The following is a 16,096-nucleotide window of genomic DNA, read 5'->3' as shown; positions in this document are numbered from 1 at the left end:
TCGCAGTTCAGCCGTGCGGGGGAGAAGGGCCCAGAGCGGGGCTGAGCTGGGGCAGGGTGAGGAGGACGGGGTCCACGCGGGCTGGCGCGGTGCAGGTGAGGAGGTCTCTGCAGTGGGAGAGGGCCGATGCGGCAGCCGAGGAGGCAGCGCAGTGCTGAGTGTTAGCAGGTGTCCGTCCTGCTCTGCTGCCTGCCAGCCGGGCTCTGATCTCCAGCGGGGACTCTGCGGACTCTGGAGGACTTTGAGTTGCAGCCCATTGCACCATTGCAGCAGGAGCGTCTGTGCCTGGGCTGTGCTAGGGCCAGCTCGCTCCTAGTGTGAGGTCTGTGCTGCCTTTCTCTCCCTGGCCAGTGATATATGGCATAAATTAGGCCTCTGAAGGGGGATACTGCATCCTTAAGAAGAAATATGTCCTCATTTTTCTTAAACACCGTTTGCACTGAGTGAAATGTTTAGAAGGGACGCTGAGGGATAACTTTATTTCTTACTAGGGAGTTCAGAGCCGTTCAGTTAAACCCATAAAACACTGGGAGTAGGGAAGCTGACAGCCTGCCCGTGCATTAGAAAAGCCATTACTCATCTAGGGGAAATTCACCCCATGCTGGAGCCTTGCGTTACCAATGGGGTGGTCCAGGGGAGGACACAGGATCATCTCCCTCGGCCATCTAAGGGGTCAGGAGGATGCTCAGAGGTGGAAAAGACTCAGTTAGTAACAATCCAGCACAGTGACAGACTGCTGATAAGGACATCTCAAAGCACCAAGTAAACCTGGCTGGGTTCAGCCCGCTGGGTGGGTAATCATCCTCATTCCTCCTCCTCTGCATGGGGAAACTAAGGCACAGAAAGCTGGGGGGACTGACGGTTGCACCATGATTGGAAACCAGGCTGGAAGCCAGCACTCCTGGCTTTTAACCCCCAGCTTAAATCACTATAACCAAATTACCTTCCAGAGCAAGGAGTGAAAGTCAGGAGCCCTGACCCCTTGCTCTGTTTCTGCCACAAGGCCGTGTTCCCAGGGTGGAGTCGGGAGCCCTGGCTCCACCTTCATTGCTCCGACGTTCAGCCCTTTCTTCCCAATGGGATTTAGAAAATCCGATGGAAGATGAAGGCAAGGTCTTGTAGGTGGTAGCAATGGGAATTCCTGTCTCAGATGCTGGTTGGTGTGTGGTGGGCCGCGTTACAGGTGTGGCTGGGTGGGCTTCTGCTCTCGCACAGGCACCTTGCCAGTGCAGGCTGCCATCATTCCCCCAGCGGCTGGCTGTCCGAGGGGACAGGGCCACAGGCGCCCAGTGTCATGGCAGACAAGGCATCGGCCACCCAGAGGGTCGTGACTTTCTATTTGATATTTTATTTTGGAGGCTTGACACCAAAAGATTTAATATTTGTTTGAAATGAGAAACAGTTCTCAAATGAATTTGGAGAGCCTGGGAATTAATGTCAGCCCCCCCTCCCCTCCCTAAACACCCCTCCTCCCCGTCAGCTCAGCCCCCCCCCTTTCAATTTCTGAAGCCTGCTGATTTGAATATTTATAAATATCAGTAAATTATTTATTGTAGCAATCTGCTGTGCCATTTCACCAATCGCCGTTAACACTTTAGGGCTCGCTCTTCAGGAGGACGCGACTGGAGAAAACAGGCACCTGGGGGCTGGGAGCGTGCTCTGGGGAGGGGGATCTTGTGCCGGGGCAAAGCTTGCGTGGCTGTGATGCCAGGAGGGGTTGCCTCTGTATGCGGCACAAGAAGAGTTGGGGGTGTTTGCAGGAAAGTATGGGGACCCTCTGTGCCCAGTACTAGGGGACGCTGCAGGGGGACACTGGGAGAAGACATGGCTGGAAAGGGAGGCTTGTGTTAACAACGGAGGGCAGCAAGGAGGATTGCCTGGTAGGATGGGCCGTTTGCTGCAGCACCCTTGCAGGCTTTGCCCTGCAGTGTGTGGGGACCTTGCTCTGGCTTAGAGCTCAGCCCTAGTCATCTTTACTTGCAGTTTCTGTTCTCTTGAGGAGGAAAATTCCTCTCGGTTTCTCCTCTCCCATTCCCTCCCTCCATAATTACACTGCTGCACTGAAAATACACACCATTCAGAGATGATGTGGCTATTTTCTGTTTGGGGAAAGGGCGGGCTCCCAGTGTTCATGAGGTGTTCTCCAGAGAAACCCTGGCAGCAGCACCAAAGCAGCCAAGTAGCCAGGTGGGAAACTGGAGCCTCCCAGCTGGCTGGCAGCCCCAGCGCAGGGCACCAGGATCTCCAGAGCCCCGTTGCTTCCCCCTCCTCTCAGGATGACTTCTGTCATTCACTGCCCAGTGCTGGTTTCTGTATGCTGCCCCTCACTGTCACCAGAAAATTACAGCTTAACTCTGCAGCTGAGAAGGTTGAGCGAAGGGAAGCAGGACAGGCTCGCTGAAGGGAACTGGTACTGGTGTGTGCCCCTTTGGGCCAGGGTCAAACCAGGCTCTGGGAGCTGGAAATAGGGGGAAAAGCAGCCTCTTGTACAGCTGGAGATGCCAGCGTGGCAGTCGCAGGAGAAGGTCAAGCAGTGCTGAATGCAGCCAGACTGCACTCTGACAAGTGCTGGCCATGGGGACCACAGCAGAGTCCCCTGCTTTTCCTCCACGGTTTATGGATGAGGTGTGTGGTGAGAGCCCTGACGGTTGTGGGAAAGCAGGGAGCGTAGCTGGCAGCGCTTCGGTGAGGATGCCCTGGCTGCTCGCTTCATTTCTCCTCCCACGTCTTTGATTCTCCTTCTCCTCCCTGCCCAGTGCTGAGCTGGAGCCTGTCAGGTCCGACTTTCGCACCGAGGGCTTTCCCCGGCTTCACGCAGACACGCACAGGCGGGATCCATGCTTGCAGGGCAGAGGAGGTTGTTAAAGAGCCTTTGTGAACTCCCCAAGGTCAGCCAGAAGAGACAGCATCCACTAATCCAAGGTCATTTCCTGGGCTAAAAGCAATAAAATGTTTTATTGATAAACTGAAGAGGGGAAAATATACACACTAAATCCACTCTCACACATCGCGGGCCATGCCTGGACTGTTGCTGCCTTTGCCCTGGCCCTGGCTGGGATAATGCACGAGCCGTGCTGGAGGGGAAATGTTTTCTGGAAGGGGCTGAGCGTTTGGCTGCCTTCCCTGCCTCCTCCCAGCATGTAGCTGGGCATTGCCAGGGCATTGCTCTGGGGAAGCACGTTCCCAATGCCCCAGCAGCCTTCTGCTGTGAAGGTTTGGTTCCATCTTAGGGACCGCAGCTCAAGTGTGAAGAGGCTCTGGCATGCAGCATCCTCACCCCCCACCCCGGCGAGCTGTGCTGCCCTCCCTCTTTGGGGCTCCTGGACAGACTGGAGTCTCTCCAGTCAAGCTTGCACCACAGTGGTTAAAAAAGAAAAGGACTGTGCAGCATGTTGGCCCTCCTTCCCTCCCCCTTCCCGCCCCAAATAATGCCGTTAATAATTAATCGAATGAGAGCTTGCAGCTCCTGGAAAGCTGGCACTGGGACCTCCCTCTTGAACGGAGCTGCTCAGCTGGGCTTAAAACTCTTCAATAGGAATATGAAAGCTCCATCTGTTCGACGTACCCGGCCCTCTGAAGTGACAGCGTGCCGTCCCTCCCCAGCCAGCACCCCTCTCCCTACAGCATGGGCCCTCCTGCCCCTCCTCTCCTGCCCTTCCTCAGCCCCTGCCCCATCCTGGGGGGGTCCCCGCTGCACCCCCAGCTCCTCCCACACCAGTAAGCTCCAGCCGCATAGTCAGGGCCCCTTCACCTCCACCCAAGCCGGCTGGTTCATCCAGCTCCCGCATGCCCCTTTTTCACTTTGGCTCTCTTTTCCTTTCTCTGCAAAGCCAGACTTTCTCTTTGCAGCGCAGTTTGCCCCTTGGCTGGGATGTCCTATTTCTGTCGACGCTGCAAAGCCCCTCGTTCCCGCACATGGTGTGCCCCCCGCAGCCCTTCCTCTCCCTTGGGGGGAAGCAGAGCTAAGCCGTGCCCACCTTGGCAGCACCCCACTGTGGAATTCATGGGTGAGAAAGTGCTGCTTCGGGGACTGCGTGGAGGGAGAGAGCCTGGGGCTGCACACAGGGCGTTGGCAGCACATGGGGACCGGGGGAAAGAGGGGCGGTGGGGGCAGCTACCTGGCCTTGTCGGCAGCAAGTTCAAGGGGTGACGAGGCAGCGAAATGGCAAGGTGAGTTTTGTCCTCCTCCTTGCCAGGCCTGGTTGCTGCAAGCCGTACCTTTTCTGCAAAGGGAGGTTTGCTCTCAAGATGCCACGGGGCTTGGGTGCAGAGCGCAGGGAGCTGGTGTCTCCTCGCAGGGTGTGGGGAGGGGGCAAGCGAAGTAAACTCCCGGTGGCATTGTTTTCAGAGGAAGTGCTCAGTGTAAATAGAGCATGTGGGAGAGTTTGTCCTGGGCAGAGATGAAAAGTCTGTGTGACAGGCTCAGGTTATAAACGGCTTCCTCAGATTGATGTGAAATCAAAACATTTCTATTTAGACGAAGAAAATGAAGGGGGATGTTTACTTAGCCTGGAATCTTTAAACAGTGCGATGGAGACGCAGGGTGATTTGGGGTGGGGAGCTCAGCCTGGGGGGAGGGAGCCTCTGCTTGGCTTCGGGGGTCCCTCCCTGCCTGGCAGGCCCGACCTCAGGCAGATACGAGGGTCCCTCATTCAGCAGCTCGATTCCTCTCCCTCTGCCTGAGTGAACGAAACACAGATGCTCTGGTCCCCTCCGGCCTGATGGCCATCTTGAGCATTTCTTTGTAAGAAGGGTTTCCCTTCTGCTTTTGAAATTGAAAGGCTAAAAGAGGGGAACAGAAATGTTGATATAGGTAACGTCCCTCCCATTCCATAGACAAGGAAATAAGGCAATGGAAAGATAAAATGATGTGTCCGGGCTTGTGGAGAGTTGGTTGCAAGGTTGGCAGAAGAAGCTGGGAGTTCTGATTCCCTGCAGCCATACGTGCATAGGTGGGATGCAGATACGTAAGAGCCCTGGTACTACAGAGCAAATCCCATCTCAGGAAGGTCTCTGGGGGCGTTAGTTTTATAGATCAGGGAAAAGGTACGTTTTCAGAACTTGCTTTATTTTTAACTTAGACTTTAGGAAAAGATTCTCAAAATGTTAGAGCAGCATTGCTGTGCTCAAAAAAAATCCCAGTCACAAGGAGAAGGGACAGGAAAGATGCAGAGGGGAAGGGCAGGACCTGGGGGGCAGAAGCTGGGGAGGCAGAGGGGCAAAGCCAGGGTGTGTGAGGTGGAAGGAGGCAGGAACAGGAATGGAAGACAAGTTGCAGGCTCCCTGGAGTTGCTGCGTATGCGGCAAGTGCAGCCTCGGGAAGGTCTGTTCCTCTCTTCCTTTGAATAAATATTTATATATTCATTTGCCGGCTGGTGCACGCACTTGGCTGCTCACCTCCAGACCAGAATAATGGGACCTGCCCTCATTGCAGAAAGGGGGAGGGCAGTGGGGATTTGGGCTGCCGCGTGTCTGCCTCCCAGTTATCTCCAGCTGCGACCGATGCTGATCTCACCAGTTAAGCAGGGCTGGGTATCGTGAGAACGTGGACGGGGAATCACCAGGCAGCATTTGGGAGAGCGGCGCTGGTGATTCAGTGCTGACCCAGTGCCCCAGCCCTGGGCAGGCACCGCACCGCACGGGACGCACCATCCTAACTACCTGCAGCCGTCGAGGCTCCGCTGGCCCTTCGCCCGAGCATACAGGCGTGAGCTGTAGGTGTCCTGGCCAGGCTCCAGTTGGAGCTCACAGCAGCCTCCCGAGATTCCCTCTGTGGTACCAGTTGCGCATAGGATTGGCCTTCACTTTCTGCCCTAAATAGAGTGGGAATGTGATGGGAAGGGAAGGTGCCAGCACACAGAGACTTTTGCAGCTTCATGGGCGTCTGCCTGTGCCCATCTGTATGCGTGAGGACTGTGTGCGTGTGTTGGGGGAATGTGTGAAAGGGAAATGCGTGGGGAAATGTATGGGAATGTATTTTGGGGAGATGGGACTTTTTAACCCATACGTGTATGACTACATTTATGGAGCGTGCTAGCGCATACACGCAGCTCTTGAACAGCTATAATTTCTAGATGGGGAGGTATGTGTTTGGGGGCAACGTGTGCTTTCCCTTCACGAAAGCATAGATTGCACGTAGGTGTTAGTGCCGGAGGGGGGGGGGGGGGGGGGGGGGTGTTCGGAAAGTGCAGGAGTACATTTTGCCTCCCTTTGCGTGGGGGGCTGATATATTTGTCGGGGGGGGTATTTTTCTTGCAGTCCTTGACAGGGAAGCGTGTCTGAAGCTGTCAGGAGTTTACGCTAAGCAGCCACTCTCTGGCTCTTGGACAGCAGGTCTAAAGTTTCAGTCTGTTTGTATTGGGCTGTCATGTTATGGGATTAGGGGCTGTCACGATGGCTTCTGGATGCATCGTAGGGGGTCTGATTAATCTCACTGTGCTTCTGTGGAGCAGCACCTCTGTGCCGGTGACAGGGAGGTGTGGGCTGAGCTGCCACGAGGGACTCCTGTGCAGTGGAGGAACCTGTTCTCACTATTCGAGGTCTGGAGACGGTTTCTGTTTGCTCTCTGTGTGATGGGCCCCTCTTTCAGTACAACATAAAGTCTAAGAGCGCATTTTGGAGAGACCTCCAGCAGCGTCCCCACACTAACTCCAGTAGTGCAGTGTGTGTGTCCAGCAAGTGTTTTATTGGGTGCTTTTCCTGAGCTCTGGGACACAGAGCAGGGTCTGCCTCTGCACTGCACGCTGGGGGAAGAGCCAGGCTGTGTGCATGTTTCTTGCCCTGGGACCTTTAACCCTTATTAGTCTGGTTGTCTCTCAGAGGTATCATAAGTAAAGAGGGAAATGAGACAATGCAGCTGCTTTAGAATCAGGTCTTTGCTTTTATTTGCGATTGAATCTTGTTAATTGTTGATGCAATAATTATGCAAGTGACTCTGATAGGGACCATTTAGTTCAAGATTCTCCGTGACCTTGAAGTTAAGACCTTACCTTCTTCCTTTCTCCCCCCACTTTCTCTTACCCCTCCTTTACTAGCTGTCACATATGAATAAACTACATTAAAATAACAAACCCACACTAATTAGCTGATTGTGCTGGGAAGTGTGAGAGCAGAATTTCCTGTGTGTGCGAGAGCGAGCGAACAAGCAGGCAAAGGGGCTTGATCAACTGATACCAACCCAAGGTGATTTTCTCCCATAGGACTGCCACACACCAGTCTGGTGCTCCAGCACATGCACTTGCCAGGGCTACTGTCCTCCGTACTGGTTCTTTCTGGTGCATACTGGTTCTCTTCTCTGAGAATATACATAAACCCCATTAAGTGAATTCCTCACCATCCCTAGGGTTAGGCTTGGGAAGCTGTTCTCCCTGCTACAGGTGCTCGGGTGCAGTTACTGGCTGGTGTGGTTTTGGCAGCCAACACATTTGGGATGGAGCTGGGGACCTAAACTCAGGTGGTGCTGCAGTCTGAAGGGGAGAGCAAGTCAGGCTTTTAACAGACTTCACATCCTGCCTGAGCCAGGAGCAAAGGCTGGTCCGTACCACGTTCACCTGCCTGAGGTGTTTGGGGCCTTTTGAGCCCAGTTCAGTCCCAGCATAAATACATGCCTCTTTCTTGAGGCTACTGGCATCCTTTGGTACCAGCAGGTTCGGAGCGTGCCTCTCACCAGGCTCTCCTGGATGGGCTTCCACTCAGAGCTTAGGAAACAGATGGCAGTCCCACCTTTCAGAGGATGACACTGGCCATGCCTGAAGGCCCACTGGGTTTGGACCAGCCATTTGCTGTTTGGGTTCAAGTTGTCTGATGCCACTAATGCCCTTCCTTGCTTCTTTCCCTCTCTCTTTCCAGCTGAAAGAACTATATGCACTGACGCAGCCTCAGGAAAACCCACAATGGCTGCCAAGCGCAAAGGCGGCCTGAAGCTAAATGCAATCTGTGCCAAGCTGAGCCGCCAGGTCGTCTTTGACCACGGGGGAGCCGAACAGGCACGAGCGGACAAGGGGCCGCAGCGGGAAAGCAGCAACAAGGACCTGCCTCAGCCTGGGACCAAGGAGCTGGGGACAGAGTTTTCAGATGGACTCAGCCGCGTGCAGAAGATCGAGGAGGACAAAAGGAGGGAGGTGATTGAGAAGTGGGTGAACGGGGAATACAACGAGGAGCCCTTGCTGGGGCGAGCGGAGGGCAAGGAATGTAAGGGCGCTGAGAGCGTGGAGGTGCCCCCTGAAGGGGTTTACATGGTGCAGCCCAAGGGCTGCAGTGACGAGGAAGATAACGGGGACGAGGTGGACGCTCTGAGGGGCTCGCAGGATGGCAACTTCTTGGATGACAGGGATTCAGATGGGCCGGCCTCGAAGGACGATGCCTACCGGTCCTCCAGTGGCGAGACAGGCTCCAAGCTCGGGGGAGGAACCGCCTCAGGTAAGCCCTCTGCCCCCTCCACCTCCCTGCGCGGGGCAGCTTCACGGTCGCGTTGTCTGTGGGACAGACGAAGCTGTTGCTGTGCGTCAATGCCAGATACTGTCTGCATCTGGCAGCCAAGGAGGAGGGTGAAAGCCCCGATCCCCTTGCAGAAGCCTGGCATTTTGCTCTTGGGACCGTGCTGAGTTTGCCTCTGCTTCAGCCTCCCCTTCCCGAGAGGGCTTTTTGTTAGGATGGATGTGGCTGGACGGCTCTTTCCAGACCACAGGTCCCTCGGTAGAGTAGATCTCCCTCGTAGACTCCTTCACACCATTCAGATGGAGATAGCTGTGGTGTGTGCTGGTTTTCTGGTCATGTATTTCCACATGAGGGGGAAAAAAAGGGGAGCGTGCCCTTGGGGCAAATCCCAGGTGGATTCTGCAGCATATTCACGCGCACGCTGGTTTTGCAGCGCATGGCGTTGCGTTGCACGGCATTGTAGTGCATGGCATTGCAGTGCATTGCAGGCAGGGTTGTGTAAACACGCTCACGCCCGCACGTCGCATCTTACACAATGGTAATTAAGCCCGAGATCAGAGTTGACCGCGGGAGCCCCGGGCCGGAGGGAGAAGGCCAGCACCTCATCGTGCATTTCAACCCGGTGCCTGCTGCGGCCCTGCTGCCCGCGGAGGTGCTGGCCTGCCCCTTCCCCCGGCTTTCACGGGCCGGGCCGGGCCGGGCCGGCTCGGGACCTGCAAAAGCCCCCCGAGGCCGTCGGGAACCGGGGCCAGCTCCGGGAAGAGGCGCCGGGGAGCGGCTGCCCCTGCGGCGGCCCAGCCAGCCCCGCGCGGCCGCACCTGGGGAGGCGGGACCCGGCCCCGCCCCGCCCCACAGGCCGGCCGGGGCGAAGGTTCTGGAAGGGGCGGCCGCCGCGGCGGGAGGCTGGAGGTAGGCGGCGGTTTTCCCCGGGGGAACGGGAGGAAGGGGACCCGGCGGGGGGAGGCCGGGCCGGGCCGGGCCAGGGCAAGGCCGGGGTGGCCACGCGTCCCGTGCGGGACCCCGCCGAGCCCCGGCCGCTGCCCTCTGCTGCTCGGCCGTTAGCAAGCTTGGAGCGAGCTGCTGGCTAGCACTGCCCGTCTTGGTCACTTAACCCTGGTTGGCCTGCCGGTACCCCTGCCTGCGTGTCAAATAAGAGCCCGTAACAGAGCCGTCCAACGCGTAACGCTGCTGTGCGTTCCCTCATCCCGGCCGGAGGGGCTGAGGGGTTACCGCTCGCCATGGCGTTGCCTCCTTCACGAGGCAGGTGTGGGAGCCCGTCCTCCAGCACTGCTGGCAGGGTAGCACACCCTGGGTTTGGGCTCAGGCTGGTGAAGCTGTCGGTTCCAAACCTCTGTGTCCCCCGCCCCTTCGGTCTGGGATGCCAACTTGTGTGCAGTTGCAAAGTGTTTTCCCCCAGGCCGTGTGTGCGTTTCTTATTTTCAGATAGCTACCACCTTGTTTTTGTGGTTCATTCAAAAGCTGACTTCAGCAAGAGATGTTGCAGAAGGCCCCAGATGAATTTCTTTATCGCTTTCTGATACCCAGGTTCCCCCCAGATTGATTTTGGGGGCTGTATGAGTGCTAAGCCTTGGTAAAAGCTTAGGGTAGATTGAATTCTCTCCATTAGGGCAGAGCAACTCCCTCCCCCGATTTGTCACTCGGCTGGGTTGGATCTGTAATTGAAAGATCTTCCCCTAATCTGCTCCACCTGCGTGCACCCCTCCCCTGATCCCAGCACTTTGTGAATCCATCAAACTTTCCTCCTTTTGTGTGCGCGCATGTTTTCCTCCTCCTGTTAATAATGCAGCCGAAACTCATCTCCGTCTGTCCGTTCCCCTTCTGGAGAGGCACATTCTCTAGTCTTCACGAGTTCAGTGGCAGCGCACATAATTATGCATATAAGATATAAACAGAGCTGTTTAATTATCCTTCGCCACATCAGTGACAGAGTAATTAACAAACATTGCAAGATCAATGAGGAAAAGTGTGACCTTCAGTTTCCTTTGATAGGAAAGCCCTTGTCGTTCCCAGACACAAGGTGATTGTGCCTGGACTCCGTTTTTAGTTTGTTTTAATCCCCCCCCCCCCTTTGCAGCTTTTATTTGCTATGAAAACTGAAAGGAGGGGAACTTAAATGTAAAAAATATGTTACCAAACTGGGGAAAATTAAAAGGAACTGAGGTTTCTCACTGGGGTAGGAGTTCTCAGTAAAATGCCTTTGTAGGGCTATATTGTCAAAGGATCATGTAAAAATGTTTATGTACATTTATGGGGGGCTGAAGACTTATTTATGTTTTAAGGCAGGTAATGGCACATGCGGGGTCCAGTTTACTTATACAGCCACATGGGATTTGACTTGCAAACAGACGTGCTGCCAGGTCTCGAGCGTCTGTTTCAAGAACCCTGTTGTAAATGTCGTTCGCAACATTTCCCTGGAAAGCACAAACTGAAACATCCTTTGCTTTGGAAAGGACGAAGTTCTTTTCCTCTTCTTTTTCTGTCAGTGTTTCAGAAAATGGATTTTAAGCTGTTCATCACCGAGTCCTCTCAGACCTGGTGTTACTGGGTGCAAGTTAAGTTTATTCCAGCGAGATCTGGAATGGCCTATACCGAAAAGAGTTTTCCTGGGAGTTGGGGGTAGCAGGAGGCAGTCAGATCAAAGGAAAGGAATACAGCTCTGCCCTCCTGGTCAATGTGGCTTCAGAGGAGTCATGGCAGGAACCTGATTTTGAAGGTTCTGAGCACCCGTTGCTCCCTCTGAGGACATAGAGGATACAGAGCTGGCAGTGCTCAGCAGCATTTAAAATTGAGACCATACTTCTTTGGTCAGCTGGAAACTTGGGTAAAAAGCAGGAGCCATGCAGAAAAACGGATCCTATGTCTAACTGGCTTGCTTGATCAGTAGGGAAAGCGATCCTAATTATATGGGGCTGAGAAGGGCTCCTGCTTCCTGGATTCCTGGTGTGTACACACACAGCCTGCTTGATGGGACTTCAGCTACTGCTGGTGTCCTCTACTAGCACCTCCTGTAGTCTAATGCCAAATCCCTGCCACCTTTGTCTCCTTCCAGGGTCAGATGCTTGTGCATCAGGCAGGAATTTCAGAGACTTGCTCCATGCTGTTCAATCCTCACACTTTGAAACAAGACGGAGAACATGCATGTATGGTATCCCTGTTTCTTTTTCTGAGCCACCCCTTGGAAGCAAGGGACTAATGAGTCAGTGCTCAGTCTTGCCTTATGTGCCTCCCTCTCTGGTACAGCTAGGAAACATGTTCAGGAGCCTCAAAGCTGGCGTCTGTCAGGAGATGTGTGTCACAAGCTGATCTGGACGTGCAGATGTGTTTCTTCATTCATTCATGCACCCTCTCCTGCACACTGGCTGACCCATAGTTCTCTACACGCATTTATATATAGCATTTAGATTTCCCAGTACAGTCTCTGACGGAGATCCCTTTCCACAATCTCTCACTGACGCACACATACCCAGGGAGATTTTCCTATACAGTCCCAGGTTCTTTGCTCTGTTACTTATAGTCACCAGGAGCTTTCCCTTGTACAAGCTTTCAAAGTTTTCCTTTCTTTTCTTAGCCTGTTGGCTAAGTCCCTTAGAAAGGGAATAGTGGACCTGTTTTCAACAAGGCGGGGGTTCTCTTCATAATTTCCTGGGGAGACTCCACTTGGGAGAACATGCCTGATGAGTGCCAGTTTCTTGCTCATTATCCTATAGCCCCCAAGTCTACATGTTTTCCTTCCCAAGCAGAATAAAGGACAGAGCCCTGGCTGGGATGTCCCATCCCCCAGTATCCAGACCTTGCACTCCATTTGGGCTGTTTTGCTTTTCCTTCCATATATAGTGAGCTGCTGCAGGCTATTTTTAGCCCCTTTTTTGCTAGCTTCGGATCCTTTGTGATACGATAGCTGCTCTGAGACACACAGATCTCTGCTCTTTGGCAATGCCCACAAATGGAGAGCACTGGCAAGGGGAGAGGGAGCCCTTTTATTATCACATAGAAAAGGAGAGACAAATGTGCTGCAGGGGAGGGGGAAGAAGACCCCGGGATAATGCTTCCTATGCCTTCCAGGGCTGTGCACTTGTCACGGGGATTTGTTTCCCAACTGCTGTCCTGCTTCACTTTTGTCTGTGTGTGGGTATGGGGAGGGTTTTCTGTTGATTAGGTAATAATAATTACCTCCTCACTGTTGTTTGTATGTGAAATGAGTTGGCTGGGTCTCATACCATCTTCGTGGTGAGACAGCTCCCTTCCATAAGGTGCCTCTACCAGAAAAGCCTGTAGCCTTCTGGTTAGCTGCCTGTGCAAATAAGTGAAGGTTTTCTTGGCTTTAGGGGATGTGTTGGTGGGCTCACGCTGGGATGAGTGAAGGTGTGCTTGCTAGGCAGTGAGCAGTGGGAACTGGCCAAGGTTTCATCTCAAATGTGGATGAGGAAAGACTGAGCAGCACTGGCAAAGCTGTTGATCAGGGAGGGTATTGTGATCATCTGGAACCGAATTTGAGCAAAGGAAAAGCATAATGCAAGGTGTTTTGAGGGATGAGGGGATTAAATCTGGGGTAGTAAAACCTGAACTCAAGCTCAGACTTTGCAAAGCTCAAAAAAAGGTCTGAAAACTCCCCCTTTCCTGTGGTCTTGGGGTTTGCATCTAATTGTTTGCACCAGTTGGGGTCTTGCCACGTGGGTACCAACGATGCTTTCCAAGACCAGGTGTGCAGATGAGAGAAGGTTAAAAAGGAGCTGGTCTCCTACAGCATTTCATTTTCTACAGTGTTAAAAGAAAATACTAGGTTTCATTGAATTTTCTCTTTGGATTTGTAATGTCTGTGGGGCCTGAACCAAGCTGGGATTTGTAAAACTGATTTGAGATGTGGGATTGAAAAAGAGGGTCTCCCGTCTTTTTTCGTGTGCTGCAGGTTAGGATAAAGAAGGAAAGGGGTTGGCTGGCTTTCAGGGCAGCTGTTAAAGCTAGTAAAAATCAAACTTAATAGTTCAATTTCCTATCAGATCCTCTCTGTGGTATTTTTTCTCCCTTTGCAGTTTGGCACAGGTTGGCTAGAGTTTTTCTGTGCAGTGCTTGGAAGTCAGGGCATTGTGAAGGAGGCTAGGGGATTGTTTTACAGGTCCAAAAAGAGAGGAAAAGCAGAACAGGGAAAGCAGATTTAACAGAAACAGGGAAGTGTTAGACCCTGTAGGGATTTCATGGGTTTAATCACTTTTGTTGGGTCATAGGGTTACACTGAAATGGAGGTGGAGAAGAGAGAAAAAGAGGTAAAAAGGAGAACTGCTTTAAAGCAAGATGAAATTATTTAATATGTCTGTGTGTGAAAGATAAAGTTGATGGCTTTGGTAGGGTGTTGGAGGGGCCACAGGAGAGGGTCAAGTGGGGAAGCACAGATGAAACAATCCTACCTCTGAGGATGGAGTAATACAGCCTTTCCTTGTGGTTTCCTTCTGACAGGTCTTGTTATTGGACACTGTGAGGCATGATTCTGCATTTAACATCCTTTAAGATTAATACTGACCCATGAGGTTGTGCTACAGAAACCTGAGTGAGACACTGCAGGGGCACTGCCACCCATTCTGTAACTAACAGGGTGTTTATTCTGAAGTCAGGCATCCCCAAATCCCATGCAGGATGCTGGGCCTAAGTGCCCAGAGCTGGAAAGTCATTTTGGGCTAAACCAGATCCCAGTACTTAGCAGGTGCATCTTTGTCCTCCTGCTTGCAGGCTTCAGGCATGTTCTTCGCATTGCCTTTCTCATGTACCATGTAGACAGGCAACTAGTGCAGCCACACTTCTGCTACATGAACACAGCTATGCCAGGCAATATTGAAACAGGAATATGACCTTCATGGTCTTGCACATTTTAGTGCCCATTGCAGGCAGTCTCTTCCTCTGTATATTCCTGTGGAAACTGATTTGTGGAAGCTGATGGCTATTGAACTTCGACTTTGCTCATTGACTGGGTCTTGTGTGCAGAGAAGTGCTTTCGTATGTGCGTGCCTGTGCGTATGGCATCATTGGCTGTCATCCCCCAAATCCTCAGGGTCCGTTTTCATGCTTTGGATCTGCTGACCTGTTCTGTGGCTATGTCTTGGTGCCTTCCTTTTCCACTATGTTTCAAGGCAGTGTTGATTTGGTTTGAGCGGGACCCAGTGCCCAGAACCTCCATTTTGCTGCCAGTGTACCTGCCTGTGCTGGCTCCCTGTGAACGAGTGTGCTTGCCCATGAGAGCTAGAGTGAGTGATTGGAAAAGATGACGAGGGAGGTTTGAAGGACTCCTGCACACAGTAAATCTTTACTCTGCAGGAGAAAGCAAGAGGGAGAGGAGGAGGAGCGCTGTGTCAGACTGAAGCCTCAATGAGTCCAAGCTGGCACGTCAGAGCAATCTTTATTTCCTCCTTTACACTGATATTGGGTGACCTCCAGATGTGTGTTCTTCCCCTCCTGGTGGCCTGTGAAACTGCCTGAGGGAGTAGGGGAGGGAGGAAGGGAGGGAGAGACCCAAGGAAGGACAGCTTTTACTCATTCTTCCTCCGTATAATCACGCTCAGGTAGGCTAACCCCTTCCTGCCCCTTCCCCAACCCATGCTCCAGAGACCAGGCTTTCTCCCCCACTGTGGGGCCCACATCAGGACAACAGCTCTTTCTGTTCTCAGTCCAAATCCTGATGGAGAGGAGGCTGTTCCTTACCTATTTTGCACCTGTGTGGACTTTTCCCTTTCCTCATCTCACTGGAAGCTGTTCCTGGCTTCTCAGGAGACCGCCTGTAGGTTTCCACAGCCTTTGCTGAGCTGTGGCCCCTTTTTGTGTGGAGAGTAGTAGCTCTCCAGTCATTGGGATTGAGAAGGAAGGGAGCAAGTTGGGTGAAAAGAACTCTTACAAAATTGACAGGGAAGGGAAGGACTGCAGCAGCTATGGGGAACTATCCTGTCTTTGTCTTGCCTTCTTTTCTCCACTCCCCCCGCCGCCACTCCTCACTGCCAAGCTTCTCATGCATATAGCCTTTGCTGCTCTTCCCCCACCTGAATTCATCTCCACCTCTGCATCTTTCTTTCTCTACTCTGCACTTTTCCATTCTGCCCTCCTCCTGCTCCACTCCATACATTGTCTTGCCCTGTCTCCCTTATCTGTTTCACACCATGCTGTCCTGCCTGCTCTCAGCCCTGCTGTTCACCAGCACACATAGCATATCTCACATGTTTCTACCCTCCCTTACACATGCAGACACACTGCCGTCTATCCTCTGTGCACCTCCTTCCATATACAAACACACGCAAGGACAAAACTGTACAAACCTCGGCATATTGGCACTGGTCTCACTTCCAGTAAAATTACTTTTTCTTCATATTAGGCCAAGGCAAGAGTGCAGAGACATTTATGAAACTTTGTTTAATGTACTGAAAAGCCATCGGCTAGAACATTTAGGAAATTGATTTTCCTGGCATTGATGAACTCTTTTTATTTTACCCCAGTATTAATTACTTTTTTTTTTAAAACAAATTAATTTAAGAGTCGTAAAACCTAACAAGTGAGCCAAACGTCAGTAGATCATGTTCCCCTCTCCCCTTACTCCCCCTCCCTGCTACTAGTGCTGGTATAGGAGGAGAAGAAAAATCAACGCCTTGCGTGACTCTCTCACTTT

The 16,096-nt window shown here is 52.7% G+C and overlaps 1 protein-coding gene across 17 annotated transcripts in view; it reads left to right on the top strand.

Moving 5' to 3' along the window:
* Positions 1–16,096, top strand: part of CASZ1 (castor zinc finger 1) — a 212,556-nt gene that overhangs the window by 151,205 nt on the left and 45,255 nt on the right. For all 17 annotated transcript variants that reach the window (XM_030017677.2, XM_030017671.2, XM_030017674.2 and 14 more), the window contains one exon: positions 7,849–8,418. In XM_030017677.2, coding sequence (XP_029873537.1) covers positions 7,893–8,418 — 526 coding nt within the window. In that variant the 5' untranslated portion in view covers positions 7,849–7,892. The remainder of the gene's footprint in view (positions 1–7,848; positions 8,419–16,096) is intronic.

This window comes from Aquila chrysaetos, chromosome 6, assembly GCF_900496995.4.
Source record: "Aquila chrysaetos chrysaetos chromosome 6, bAquChr1.4, whole genome shotgun sequence".
NCBI classification, from domain to species: Eukaryota; Metazoa; Chordata; class Aves; order Accipitriformes; family Accipitridae; genus Aquila; species Aquila chrysaetos.
This window is presented reverse-complemented; position numbering and strand designations above follow the sequence as displayed.